Source organism: Notamacropus eugenii, chromosome 5, assembly GCF_028372415.1.
Source record: "Notamacropus eugenii isolate mMacEug1 chromosome 5, mMacEug1.pri_v2, whole genome shotgun sequence".
Taxonomy (NCBI): Eukaryota; Metazoa; Chordata; class Mammalia; order Diprotodontia; family Macropodidae; genus Notamacropus; species Notamacropus eugenii.
Genome location: NC_092876.1, coordinates 118,872,733 through 118,886,458, shown reverse-complemented (window position 1 = coordinate 118,886,458; position 13,726 = coordinate 118,872,733). Strand labels below are relative to the sequence as shown.

Genomic DNA, 13,726 nt, shown 5'->3' with positions numbered 1-13,726 from the left:
AACTTTGGGTTTACTGGCTAGATGTCTTCCTTCCTTCCTTCCTTCCTCCCTCCCTCCCTCCCTCCCTCCCTTCCTTCCTTCCTTCCTTCCTTCCTTCCTTCCTTCCTTCCTTCCTTCCTTCCTTCCTTCCTCACTTCACTCTGGGTCTTATGGATTGGACAGTAAATCCCTGCCCAAGTACCAATTAATAGCTCTTTTTGGGCCCTCCTGGCTCAGACTGAATGTAAATAGTAACTATTTCTCTCTTGGCCAGGAATCCTGAGGGTCTTCCCTCATAGTTGGATTTTTTTTTTTTAATTAAAGGGGTCATCCCCTGATTCACTTCTTGACTCACTGAATGGGTGTTACCTCACTCAAAGTGAGAACCTGAAAAGATCTTAGACTAAAAGAGCCAGGGTCTCCCATTGCATCCTGGACCTGGGCCATCTCCAGCTGCCCTGATGAATATCTAACCACTGGACCCGGATGACTGTGGAGGAGAATGTGAAGCTGGTGACCTTGCACAGCTCTCCCTCACTCAAATCAAAGTCCAACTGAAGTCATATCATCATCTCCCTGATGTCATGGTCCTCTTTGAGAATGAAGCACAAACACAACAAAGACTCTCTTAACATGACTGGTAATATATGGTAGCCTATTCACACCAACCAATTTTCCATTACCTTATAGGTGACCCAGAACTTAGTTCAGGGGTCATAATATTCCATTACTCACAGATTATGAGCATTCTTTTTTTTTTTGTAAATTAAAAATTTTTTTTTTAAATTATTTTATTTGTTTTCAGTTTTCTACAATCACTTCCATATATCTTAGATTTTTTCCCCTCCCTCTCCCTCCTTGTCCCTCTTTCCCCACTCCCTCCCTGAGACGGCCTGCAATCTTATAAAAGTTCTACACGTACATTCTTATTAAATACATTTTCACCTTAGTCATGTTGCATAGAAGAATTAAAATGAATGGGAGAAACCATAAAACAAAACACAACACAAGAGAAAATGGTCTGCTCCATTCTGCAATCCAATTCTATAGTTCTTTCTCTGTATTTGGAAGGCATTTTGCCTTGAGTCCATTGGGAATTTTTTCCTTGCATTGCTGTGAAGGACTAAGTCTACCAGAAAAATTCCTCACACAAATGATCTTGCTCCCTGTAGTCCCTCTGGTGGCTACAAACAACTGTCCTCGAACTGAAACCGGGGACTCTGTTCCTCTGCAAGTGTCCACAGCCAGCAGGTTCCCTGCCTCTCTGTTGTTACACTCACCAGGTGTGTGTTAGCTCCTTCTCCTGGAGCCATAGCTGAGAAACATCTGGTCATCACAGCCATACTTGGCATCCCATGACAATGGAAAGTTCTTCAATCTTCTCCTACTCAGCCATCAAGGGGTAGCTAGATGGTGCAGTGGATAGAGTGCAGGAGTCAGGAGGACCTGAGTTCAAATCTCACCTCAGACACTTGACTCTCACTAGCTGTGTGACCTTGGGCAAGTCACTTAACCCCAATTGCCTCATCCTGGGTCATCTCCAGTCATCCTGATGAATATCTGGTCACTGGATTCAGATGGCTCTGGAGGAGAAGTGAGGCTGGTGACCTGCACAGCCCTCCCTCACTCAGAACAAAGTCAAATGCAAAGTCAAGTGCATTTCTCTGATGGCATGGTCGTTTTTGGCAATGAAGGATGAACACACTCAGCCATCAGACCCCATGCTGTTAGTGAAATAAAAGTTTCTGAGGTTGAGGCTGCCTCTTAGCCCAGATACCCCCAGGGCTTGTTGTTTGTTGATTTGGAAGAGTTGGCTTAGAGGTATTTACTCTTCACTCGGGCCTGACCTGTGCCCCTGGGGTCTTCTCAAATTATGTTAGGAGGACCACTGCTTTACCCCAACTATTGTTTGTTCCGGCTGCTATACATTCCCTCTGAGGCAATGTTATGTTTCTTTTTTGTGGAGGGAATTTGGAGAGCAGAAAGTTTTCTAACCTACCCTGCCATCTTCCCAGAATCCTCTCACTTACGAGCATTCTAACAAAAATTTTTAATTACCTAATGAACCTCCATTTTGACTTTTGAATGTTCTTCTCTGTTAGGAGTCTTTTAAGGTAGTGTGTTCTCTGTCACTGGGTGTCTTCAGGCAGACGTTGGAGGATCACTTATCAAATGTTATGTAGAGAGTATTTCTTCTCCCACATGGGTTTGAATAAATACCCTCCAAGTGCCCTTCCAACTCTAAAATCCTATGATTTTTGAATCAGGTAGTGTCTTTGTCTGTAATACATATTTAAGAAAATAAGTTATTGTACCAAGAATTAGAGAACCACAGAATCAGAGAGTTGGAATGGACTTTGGTGGCCATCTCATCCAACCCATATATGAAAGGAATCCCTGCTATAATAAATCTGACAAGTAGTTGTCCAGCCTTGAAGACTTCTGAGGAAGGAGAACCCCCATCCTTCTTAGAAGATTCCAACTGAAGATGAGGTTTTAAATGCCATTAGGGTCCTCTCATGTGACAAAGCACCTGGTACTGATTCTTTCCAGCTGAGATTTACAAGGCAAAGGATCCACTGCTCAAAAGCTAATTGAAATTTTCTGGATTATATGGCCAGAGGAGGTTATTCCCCCAGGAATTCAAAATTGCCTTTATTGTCCATCCATAAAGGAAAAGGAAATAGGTGTCCTGTGACATCAGAGGACAGGGAGTGTCTCTCTCTTAGCCATTACTGGCAAGATTCGCACCAGAGTTCTCCTTAATTGGCTTATCCATCACCTGGAAGATCTTCCTGAGAACCAGTGTGGCTCCACTAGTGTGGCTGAGGAATACTATCTATACTTTTATCCAAGTCAATGATAAAATATTAAACAGCACAGGGCCAAACCCTTGGGTATTCCACTAGAGATCCCCTGACACGCTGACATTGAACCATTAACTACTACTTTTCGAGGCTGCTGAATTCATCTGATTATAATATTGTCTAATCCATATCTCTCCACCTTCTCCATAAGAATAGTATGAGATACTGTATCAAAAACTTTGCCAAAATCTGGGTAAATTATAGTTACTCCATCTGCTAAGTTAATAATACTTTCTAAAAAAGAAAATGAGGTTAACTTGGCCTGACATGTTCATGATGTCTTGCTGGCTCTTTTAATCATTTCCCTCTCTAGATGTATTTCATCTGTCTCTTTAATGATCTATTGTTGTATTTCCCAGCAATCAAAAACCAATATAACTAGCCATAGTTTTCAAACTCTTTCCTTTAAAAATCAGAGCAGTTGCCCATTTTCAGGCTTGTGTTTCTTTTTTCCCCCATGATCTTTTAGATATAATTGACATGGCTTAGTAGGCATATGTCACTTTTTTCAGGACTCAAGGATGTGGTTCATCTGAGCCATGTGACTTGAATTCCTCAAAAGCAGCTAGGGTTCTCTTGCTATTTCTTTGCTTATCTTGGATATCAGCTGCCTTTTAGTCATTTGCGTTCTGTCATTTCTAGTGTAACTGTCATCTTCATTTTCAGAGAAAACAAAATTAAAATAAGATTTGAGCAGCTCTGCTTTCTTTCTGTTGTCATATATTATTTTCCTTTCCACTCCATGCAAACATCCCACTCTTATTTTGTCCTCCTTTTTTCCCCAATAGAGCTAAAAAAAAAAAAATCCCCTTTTTGTTGTCACTATTTTCCTTCATTTTCCATTCAGTTTCAGCTCATTTTGAGCTTTAGCATTGTTGACACTATAAATATTATGCCATGGTCTTATGTTCATCTTCTGTTACCTGTTTTTGTTTCCATAGGTTGTGTATTTATTTTTAAAATTTAGGTTGGTCAGCTCCTTTTGCATCCACACTGATCTCTTCAGGCAGCTGCCAGTTTTCCTCCAAGTTGGAATTGTTTTTCTTTGTGTATTTAGAATTTCATTGTAAAGCATTCCCCATCTTCCTTGGGCTTCTGTCCCTTGAATCATTATATTTCATGGCTCCTATCTTTCCTCTGAACTAATTTTAGTCTGGTTTCCCAAAATCTGAGGTATATGAGAACAGTTGTAAAAATTGTGTATTGAATTTTTTAATTATTAAAAAAAGAAAAGTAAATTCTACATAGTAGAGATATATAGTTTCATGTCTGTTCTAGACTATATGAAAATGCTATTTTATTTGGTGTTTGTTAAGTTTAGAATTTTTTAAAAATCAACAAAAACATCTAAATTATATGTTAAACTATACCTTGACTTTTTTCTCACAAACTCTAGGATGGAGTAGTGACTTTCCCCAAGGGTTGCAGTCATATCTTACTTCCATTCCCCAAGTAGCCAGTTCCTTTCTCTTTGTAAAATAGAATAGAATTTTCCCATATTGGTTCTTCCATCTTTTGAAGGATTAAGGCAAGTCAGGAAGTCAGTAACTGTTTTGCTTTTGAATGAGAGAGAAACTGCAGCAGATTTTTATTAGTTTAAGTTCCCCACCATTGTGATATCATAGCACTAGGCCAGAGTTTTGATCTGTTTCCCAGACTCCTCATCAACTTCCTCTTTTTGTCCAGATAGTTGGTAGCACACTCTAGTAACAAGAGCACTTCTGTATCTCCCTCCTTTGGCCTTCACCCAAGTACCCTCATACTTCCCTCTGGATCTTCAATTTCCGCACATAAATATACCTTCTTAATATACAGAGCCATCCCTGCCCACAACTTCTATTTGTTTTGTTTCTATGGGCTTCATCTAACCAACTCTCAGTGCTATGAGGTCAAATTTGCCCTTTTGTTAAGACCCCTGATTCCTCTTATTTGTGGCATAAACTCTGAGAATTTATGTGTAGACACTTGATGCCATATGTTTTACATGTGCCTTTCTTGTATTTTGTCTACTGTGAATTTGTGGGTATCCCAGTTGCTATTCTATTTTATTTCTTTGTGGCCTTATGTTATCTAACTTTGTGACTATAACTAAACAGTTTACTTTTTACCCCATCATTTTAGTTTAAAACTATTTTGATTAGGTTTTCAAGATCCTCGGTTCTTTTTTGTACATTTACAAAGATTCTTACCAACTTTTCTTAAGGTATTCTATCGTTGGCCAGAAATTTTTTAACCTGGTATTTAAGCTGTTATCCAGAAAAATCTTATTTTCAGACACTGCCTTCCTAATCAGCTATTCATTTCCCAAATTGATTTTTTTTTTTTTGCTTCTGGATACTTTGTTTTCACTGGGCAAAAGTGAAGTAAATACAACCTGTATCTTCAGTTTCTTTTCCACTACTTCAAAATCATTGACCATCTAGGCACTAGATTGGTTTCTTCTAATTGAGAAGGAAACTTCTAGTTGAAGAGACCTAGAAAGTTCCTTCTAAAAGAGATATTTTTTGTCAACTACAGAGACCTATTTACACATGTTATTGATGCTAAAAATGGGAAATGAATGGAGGAAAGTTTATCAATACTGATTACAAGAATTTCATATAGAAATTTAGCTAAGGTAAATCACTTGCCATAATGAAGAGTCAGGAAAAAAAAAGCCTAAAAACCAATTGAGTAAGCAAATATTTGGCTTATTTGCTTTTTACTGGAAAGTGATGGCAATTGAGAACAATGCCAGTTTAGAGCATAAACATATTTTAAAATCTTATATAGTAGGATGGCGAATAAAATGGTGAGTGGCTTGAGATGTAGCTAAGCAAAGTCATCTTGAGGGCATTTAAAGATGAAATTATTAGAAAAACACAAAAAATGGAAAAGATCTGCCAAAGTTTTTATTTTTAAAAAATTCACCATTGAGGACAGTGTAGTCACTTTGTGTGCTTTTGTAGGAGATGAAGTAGCACTGAAGAAGACAAAGATGGGTAAAAGAGATAGATTAGATCAAGTATATACAGAGAATGCCCATGATGGAGATAACACATTTTTGATGTCATTGAGAGATCTGAAGGAGGTATAGATCCCAAAGTTATGAAAAACATTTTGTAGCTTATTAAGAAGTAACCAAGAGAATTGGAAATGATAGGATGTCCATCAGCTGGGGAGTGGCTGAACATACTATGGCGCATGAATGAGACAATATTATTTTATTATAGGAAATGGTGAAGGGGAAAGTTTTAGAAAAAATTAGGAAGATTGATGAGCAGATGCAGAATAAATACTGACCCACATACCTAAATAATACCTAATAAATTTACCTAAATAATGCCAACATTTTTCATGTAAATAATTTATATATTCGACAAGGCTATATTTACTCAAAATATTAGAAGTGAAGAGGCAGACTTTTACAAGTAATAGTCTATAAAAGATCTCTTCTTTACTATCACATAACTGAGTGAAGGGTGTAGAGAGTTCACAAACCCACTATGTATATCAGTTAACTATTAAAAAAAGATCAAATTGCTTCTTTAAAAATCCAAATGTTAAAATTGTATATATATATATATATACATATATATACATATATATGTATATATATATGTATATATATATATAAATTTTGAAAAGTTTACAGAGATAACCTTGTTTAGTAACATGCTGCTTATTAATGGCAAGTGAAATATAAGTCAGGGAGATGTGTGCTTACCAAAGAAGTTTGCTGCTGTCATTTAAGAGATCAAGTGCTGAATCAAGGTTGAAGCATGATTCCGTGTAGGATGGTGAGGTCTTCTGTAGGGTTCTGTTCAAGAATGACATTATACTGGTTTTATAAAGTCTTAAAACATTGTAGAGCCTCTCAAATGAGAACCATAATCACTCAAAAAAAAGTTTGTTCTTGCTCTCCTTGAAGGAACAAACAAGTAGATGAAGAATGTTTGTTGCCCAGACTGTAACATACAGGTAAATGTACAACCTACCAAGCTCATTCATCTGTATATGTATGTTGTGCAGACATTGCAGATGGACAAGGCATTTGGTCTAGAATTTAACAGGAAGAAGGGAGTGAATTACATTGCCTTGGAGAAATTGCCATGTTCTTTTAATGAACCCAAGCTTCTCCTAGAAACAAAAGAATGGGTTTTTAATACCAATTTTCTATTGGTATGGATTTGAATCATGATATTTTTCTTTGCCTCTAAAAGGGCCATCCCCTGACTACTTCTTAAAGAGACCTATTCACTGAACGGGCATTACCTCATCCTAAGTGAGTGCCTAAGGGGGCCAAGGTCTCCCATTGCATCCTGGGCCATCTCCAGTCATCCTGATGAATATCTGGTCCCTGGATTCAGATGGCTCTGGGGGAGAAGTGAGGCTGGTGACCTGCACAGCCCTCCCTCACTCAAAACAAAGTCAAGTGCAGGTCATGTCATCATTTCACTGATGGCGTGGTCTTCTTCAGCAACTCCAGCCTCCAAAGAATTGAAACAGTATCACCTTGCTATGCAGAGGCACGTAGTAGATTTGATCATACTATAACCTATTACAAGTGAGAATTCACAATGGAGAAGCAGCATAAGTGATATCATCAAAAAAATCTGTGATTGAAAAAGAATATGGCCTAGTTATGGAACCAAAGTTAGAGATAACTGATGGACAGCTGTGTGCTCTTTTGGATTCCTTGAGGTGTCAAGAGAACTCAAGGAAGGATCCCCAGTATGTGGGTGGGGTGGGACCCCTTGTGGTAAACTTAGTGGAGAATATGAACAAGAGTTGCACAAGATGGGTAACCATGACTTGGTTTTGATGTGTCCTTGGAGGGAATACCCACTTAGATGAGATCATAGATCCATTTGAATTCAATTATTTGATTGCCAAAAAGACTAATATGAGAGAATACTAACCTCAAAATGATCCTAAAGGAAGAGGAGCCAATTAAAGAGACAGAGTGTGCTGTTACGAGAGTAATAAGAGAACATCTGAAAGTATGCTGGGACGGGGATAAGGTCAAAGGTGTTAATTGCTTTTGATAAAGAGGAAAATGTGAAAAATGACAGGATCACAAAATTTCACAATTGGAAAGGACCTCAGAGATCATCTAATCTAACTTATAGTAAAAAAGAGTTCCTCTACAAATCTGCCTGACAAATGGATATGCCTTTGCTTACTTACAGTCATCTAATGGAGAGGAAACCACTACCTTCTACCTTCTGAGGCAGCCTACCTCACTTTTGGAAGGCTTAACATTGCTAGAATTTTTCCCTTTGTATCAAACTGAAATTGTCTAAAACTTTGACTTGTTTCTTGTAGTTCTGGGTTCTCTGGATTCAAGCAAAGCAAGTCTAATCCTTCATCTTTTGATAGCTATGGGCAACTAGGTGGTGAACTGGACAGCCTTTTAGGCTAAGGCCTTTTCAGGTACTCACTTAAAGTGAGGTGTTGCCCATTCAGTAAACAGACCTCTTTAAAAAGTAGTCAGGGGATGACCCCTTTAATAGAAAAGAAAAAAAGATAAATAGATAAATCAGACTGGGAGGGACAGGGGCCTCAGGGTTGTTGTTTTGAAGAGAAGCTGTTACTATTGACTTTCACTCTAAGCCGAGAGGGTCCAAAAACAGCCATCGAGTGGAAGTTGGGCATGGACCCTTCCTTGTTCAATCCACAGGCTTCCGAGTGCACGTTTTCCCTACCCATTGAAAAGATAAACAATACATTATTAGTTATATGTGTGAAATTATAGAAAATATTTCCATACTAATATGGAAATGTTACAAAATGTTGCCCAAAAAAGTGAAAAATTTTGCTTCAATCTGCACTTGGACTACATCAGTTATTTCTCTCTGAATATGGACAGTATTTTCATCAAGAGTCCTTTGGAATTGGATCATTGTTTAGATCAGAGTGGCTAAGTCTTTCATAGCTTATCATCATTATAATGCTGCTCTTCCTGTGTATCATAATGTCCTAGTTCTGCTCACTTCATTCTGCACCAGTTCCCTGGTTTTTCAGAAACCATCATTTCTCATAGCACAATAGTATTCCATCACAATCATATACAACATCACAACTCGTTTAGTCATTCCCCAGTTGAGGGGCATCCCTTCAATTTCCAGTTCTTTGCCACTGCAAAAAGAATTGCTATAAATATTTTTGTACCTATAGGTCATTTTCCATTTTCTTTGAATCATCTGGGATACAGAGCCACTAGTGGTATGTGTTGGTGTATCAAAGTGTATGCACAATTTTATAGCCCTTTAGGTGTAGTTCCCAATTGCTCTTCAGCAAAATTGGGTAAATTCACAATTCCACCAACAGTGAATTGATGTCCCTATTTTCCCACATCCTCCCTAGCATTTGTCATTTTCCTTTTGTCATGTTAAACAATCTGATAAGTATGAAATGATACCTCAGAATTATTTTAATTTGCATTTCTCTAATCAATAGTGATTTAGAGCACTTTTCATTTGACTATAGATAGCTTTGATTTCTTCTGAAATTTCTTGTTGACATCCTTGGACAATCTCTTACTTTTATAAATTTGACTCAGTTGCCTATATGCTTGAAAAATGAAGCCTTTATCAGAGAAACTTGCTGTATAATTCTTTCTTTTTCCTGCTTTTCTCCTAATTTTGTCTGTATTGGTTTGTTTGTGCATTTAAGAGTTTGGATGCTTTTCTATTTGGTTACATGCATGTTTAGTTTTGATATTACTTCATTGTCTATTATACATTTTGGCAAAATGCAGTTTCCCTGATTATTTATTTTAATTAGGTATATTTTGGCTTTTGTTTTGTCTGAGATCATGATTGCCATCCCTGCCTTTTTTTTTCAACCTCAACTGAAGGATAATACATCCTGCTCTGGCCCCTTATTTTAACTCTGTGTAAGTTTTCCTATTTCAAGTGTGTTTCTTGTAAATAACATAATAATATAATAATAATTATTGTTGGATTCTAGTTTCTAATTTGTTCTTCTATCCACTTCTATTTTACTGGTGATTTCATCCTATTCACATTTATGATTACTAACTGTATTTTCCTATTTGTTTCTGTTTGTCCATCTCTGTTTTCACCCTGGCCCTTCTCAAAAGTCTGTTTTGCTTCTGACTACTACCTCTCCTAATCTGTCTCCCCATTTATCACCCTCCCACCCCGACCTTATTCCCTTCCCCATTTGTTTCCCTGTTTGGTAGTATAGATTTCTATACCAGACTCAGTTTGTATTTCCCTCTGGATTAATTCTGATGATAGAGAGATTCAAGCATTACCTAGCATACCCCACCCCCCCATTCCACTTTCACTGTAAAAAGATCTTCCTTTTGTGCCTCTTTTGTGTGAGATAATTTCTGCCATTTTTCTTCTTTCTTCCTCCTCCCATCTTCCTTGATGTCTCATGGACATCCACTTCCCCAATTCTAATTTTTAAGGTATTATTTTTTTCAGTGAGTTTTTGTACCTCTTTTCCCATATGGCCAATTCTACTTTGTAAGGAGTTCTTCAGTGAATTTTTGTGCCTTTTTGACCATTTGGCCAGTTCTGTCTTTTAAAGTGTTATTTTCTGTAATATGTTTTTGTGCCTCTTTTACCATAATCTCTTTTCATAATTTTTTTGTATAACTTATTTCTTTTCCCAAATTTTCCTCTACCACTCATCACTTTCTTTAATTTTTCCAGGTCTTTTGGGGCTTATATCCAGTGCACCTTTTTTTTTTCCTTTGAGGCATTGTTTGTAGTTGCATTCATGTTGTTATCTTCTAGGTTTTTGCTTGGTTTTCCCCTTCACCACAGTGGCTGTCTATAGTCAGATTTTTTGATGTTGTAAGCCCATTTCTTGACTTTAAGCTATGTTAAAATTGGGCTCTGCTTACCTGGAAGGAGGAAGGGCATGACACTGTCCTAAGTTTCAGGCTTTTTCACACTGCTGTTTTCAGAGCTAGTTGTGGGGGTCTGTAAGTTTTTGGCACTTCCAGGATGGTATGATCTGGAGAAAGGTGTGGCCACTGCTGTCCTGGTCTGTTCTCTAGTCTTTACTCAGGAACGGCCTCTCCTCCCTTGTAGCTGCAAGTTCTAGTGCTCCTCTCTGCCCTGAACATGTTTGGGCTGAGAGTTTCCAAAGCTACTGTTGCTGCTGCTGTCCCAGCCACCTCCAAGGCCTACTGCTGTGTGCTCAGACCTCTCCCTCCAACCTCCTAAGTTGTCTTGGGAGGGAAAAAGTCTCACCCTGACTTTTTCTTGGCTCTGCTGTGCCAGAATTCAGTTGGGCATGTCATTTTAAGGTTGTTTGGAGGGGAACGTTGAGAATTTGGCTAGGTGGCTGCCACCGTTTCACCATTTGGTCTCCCCCATGTGCTGACTTTCAAACAATATGTAATAATGCTAGTATTCTTTATGAAAATATCCATGAGTACTTTTAAGAAACAAGAAGACAGTATCAACATTGACTCTACCTTGTAATCAAAGACATTATTTTGTGTATTTTTAGGCTCTTATCATGAATGGAGCAGACATTTCTGCCCAGGATGATCGTGGATGCACTCCATCACACCTTGCTGCAACACATGGACATTCTTACACATTACAAGTTATGCTCAGAAGTGGAGTGGTAAGTTAATTCATATTAATTTTGGAATATGTAATTTAGTAATAGTGATATTGGAATAAAGTTTACTAAGTGTTTTCCTCAGAACACCTCTGTGAAGAGGGTACTGCAAGTAGGATTATTATCCATTTTACAAATAAGGAAACAGAAGCTCAGAGAGGTTAAGAGATTTTATTATAGTCACACAGCTAGTAGTTGGAAAAGCTGTAATACAAATCCAAATTTTTTTACTTCTTTAGTAGTGTTTGCCAGGCTGCCTCTTAGTAGTATGTAGACTATCAGCTTAGAGTATAATTTGAGAGTCTTATCATCTCTTTCTAACTCTGTCGTTGACTTGCTAGGGAGCTTACAGGTGTCAGTAAAAGGTCAACACAGTGGTTCTCTTGTGTCCAGACAAGGCAGCTAACTCTGGAGTGTTGGTGTGAACTGGAACCACCTCTGGTGTGCTTAGAGTTCCAGCCCAGGGCCACAGGCAGTAAGCTGGGGCTCAGAGCTTGAGCACCTTGATAATCCATATTTCTTGTGCAGAATCTTACAATGAATTAAGGGATAATGCTAGCTCTGAATCCTTTAATTCTGTGGATCTAGAAAATTTAAGCCTGGGAAATTTTCTAGTGTCTGAATTATGGAAGGATAATCTGAGAAAGAGGTTCAGTGTAAAATCTGGTTGGTTGTCAGAATATGAGTGGGATATAAAAAGTGCCCAAGGAGCAATGCATACACTCTATTTTAGAGACTATTTAACTTTTCAGCAATCATCTTAGACTGTTATCCTCTCAGAGATGGACCTCAGGAATCATTGTCAGTAATTGTTAGTTATTGTCATTCCAAAGTTCTGTGGTCTATACGCCTATAGTGCTGGTAAGTAGTAGAAAACATGGAAGATTAGGATGTATGTGGAGTGTTGGACTTCAAATAAGAGAATGAAGGTGGATCAGTATACCATACCGTAAGTTCAGAGTGCTCTAGACTGTCTCCCTTTCAGTCAGTCATTTCAGTGTTGTATCTGTGCAGCTGTATACTTTTTGTTCCCCATGCTGCCAGATGATAAGGAAAAAGACAGCTTTCACCTGTGCAGTGGTATTTTACCAGTCTCAGCACATTTTCCAGTTGATTTTTTTTTTTAAAGGTAGTCGGTTGCATTAACTGTCTGTGTTAGTATATCTTGTTCTCACAGATGAGAAAGGTGATGGGAGAACATGAGGAAAAATACTGAAGGCATTAGATTAATGAGAAACCATTGCTCTAACACTGTCAGTGACCAGTTCTGTAGAATCTTGTCACATGGTATATTATTAGGAAGTGAGTACTGACCCTGAAAAAATAAATGTGCTTCCTCATCACTTAATCATGTCCTTGGAAGTTATCAAGAAGTGAAAGTTTTTTCTAGGATTTGATGACTGTGATCCAAAGTTTGAGAACTATGCTGTCATAGCAAATCCTCTCAATGATCTCATCCATAATGGTGGTTAAGAAAAACCAAAAGTAAAAAGGTAAGACAATCTGTACCTTCTGCTTAACTGCTTTACAAATGTTGGCTTTTGTAAATTCAAGCAATCATTTTGTGTTATACCTTGATTCCAGCTGAGAGTTCTTTGGAACAGTTTTATTCCAAAAGGAAGATGGCCACCAAAAGTTTACCTATTGCATTTGTTAGTAGAGCACTCATTGACCATGAACCTTGGCATTTTACCTACAAGTTGGGATTGTTAGCTTTGAAGTAGGCTGTCACCAGTAGGCTCTAAAACCTTAGCTATGGCACTTGGTTTCAAGTATGGACAGGAAACAATCAAAGACTTAATTCTGACAAGCACCATGTTGGATGCTGCCTGCCAGTCATAGGTAGTTGCATTAGCTAGCTATGAATTTATTGGGCATTACTGGAGAGGAAATGTATATGTCCTGTCACTTAGCTACATTGAATTTGCAACTTTGATGGTTCCCGTGGAGGGGTGAAAGTAAGCCACATAAGAAACAAGATTGCTCAACACAAGATGGCCCCTGTACCCCTGGATAGTGTGAAGTTGTAGTATCAAGCCTTGATTGTACTTGGATGGTTGGTAGAGAATGTAAGATGAGGATGAATGTCTATGAGTAGTGATAAAGGCCAAGAAAAAAGGAAGTGACCCTGAAAAGCTCAATCCTGAAAACTTATATCCTTACAGACACTCTACTGTTGAAACAATAGCAAAAAGCAAATAATAGCGTGCAGTAGGGTGCTGTATCAGATTATCAGTGATCCTCTTTGGGTTAAAAGGCAGTTGATTCTATCAAAGGCCTATCAT

At 38.1% G+C, this 13,726-nt stretch overlaps 1 protein-coding gene across 4 annotated transcripts in view; it reads left to right on the top strand.

The window, feature by feature from the left end:
* Window positions 1-13,726, top strand: part of ANKRD42 (ankyrin repeat domain 42) — an 80,978-nt gene that overhangs the window by 22,815 nt on the left and 44,437 nt on the right. For all 4 annotated transcript variants that reach the window (XR_011967346.1, XM_072610709.1, XM_072610707.1 and 1 more), the window contains one exon: window positions 11,325-11,444. Coding sequence is in view for 3 of the 4 variants with exons in the window: in XM_072610709.1 (XP_072466810.1) it covers window positions 11,325-11,444 (120 nt within the window). In the remaining variant the exon portion in view is untranslated. The remainder of the gene's footprint in view (window positions 1-11,324; window positions 11,445-13,726) is intronic.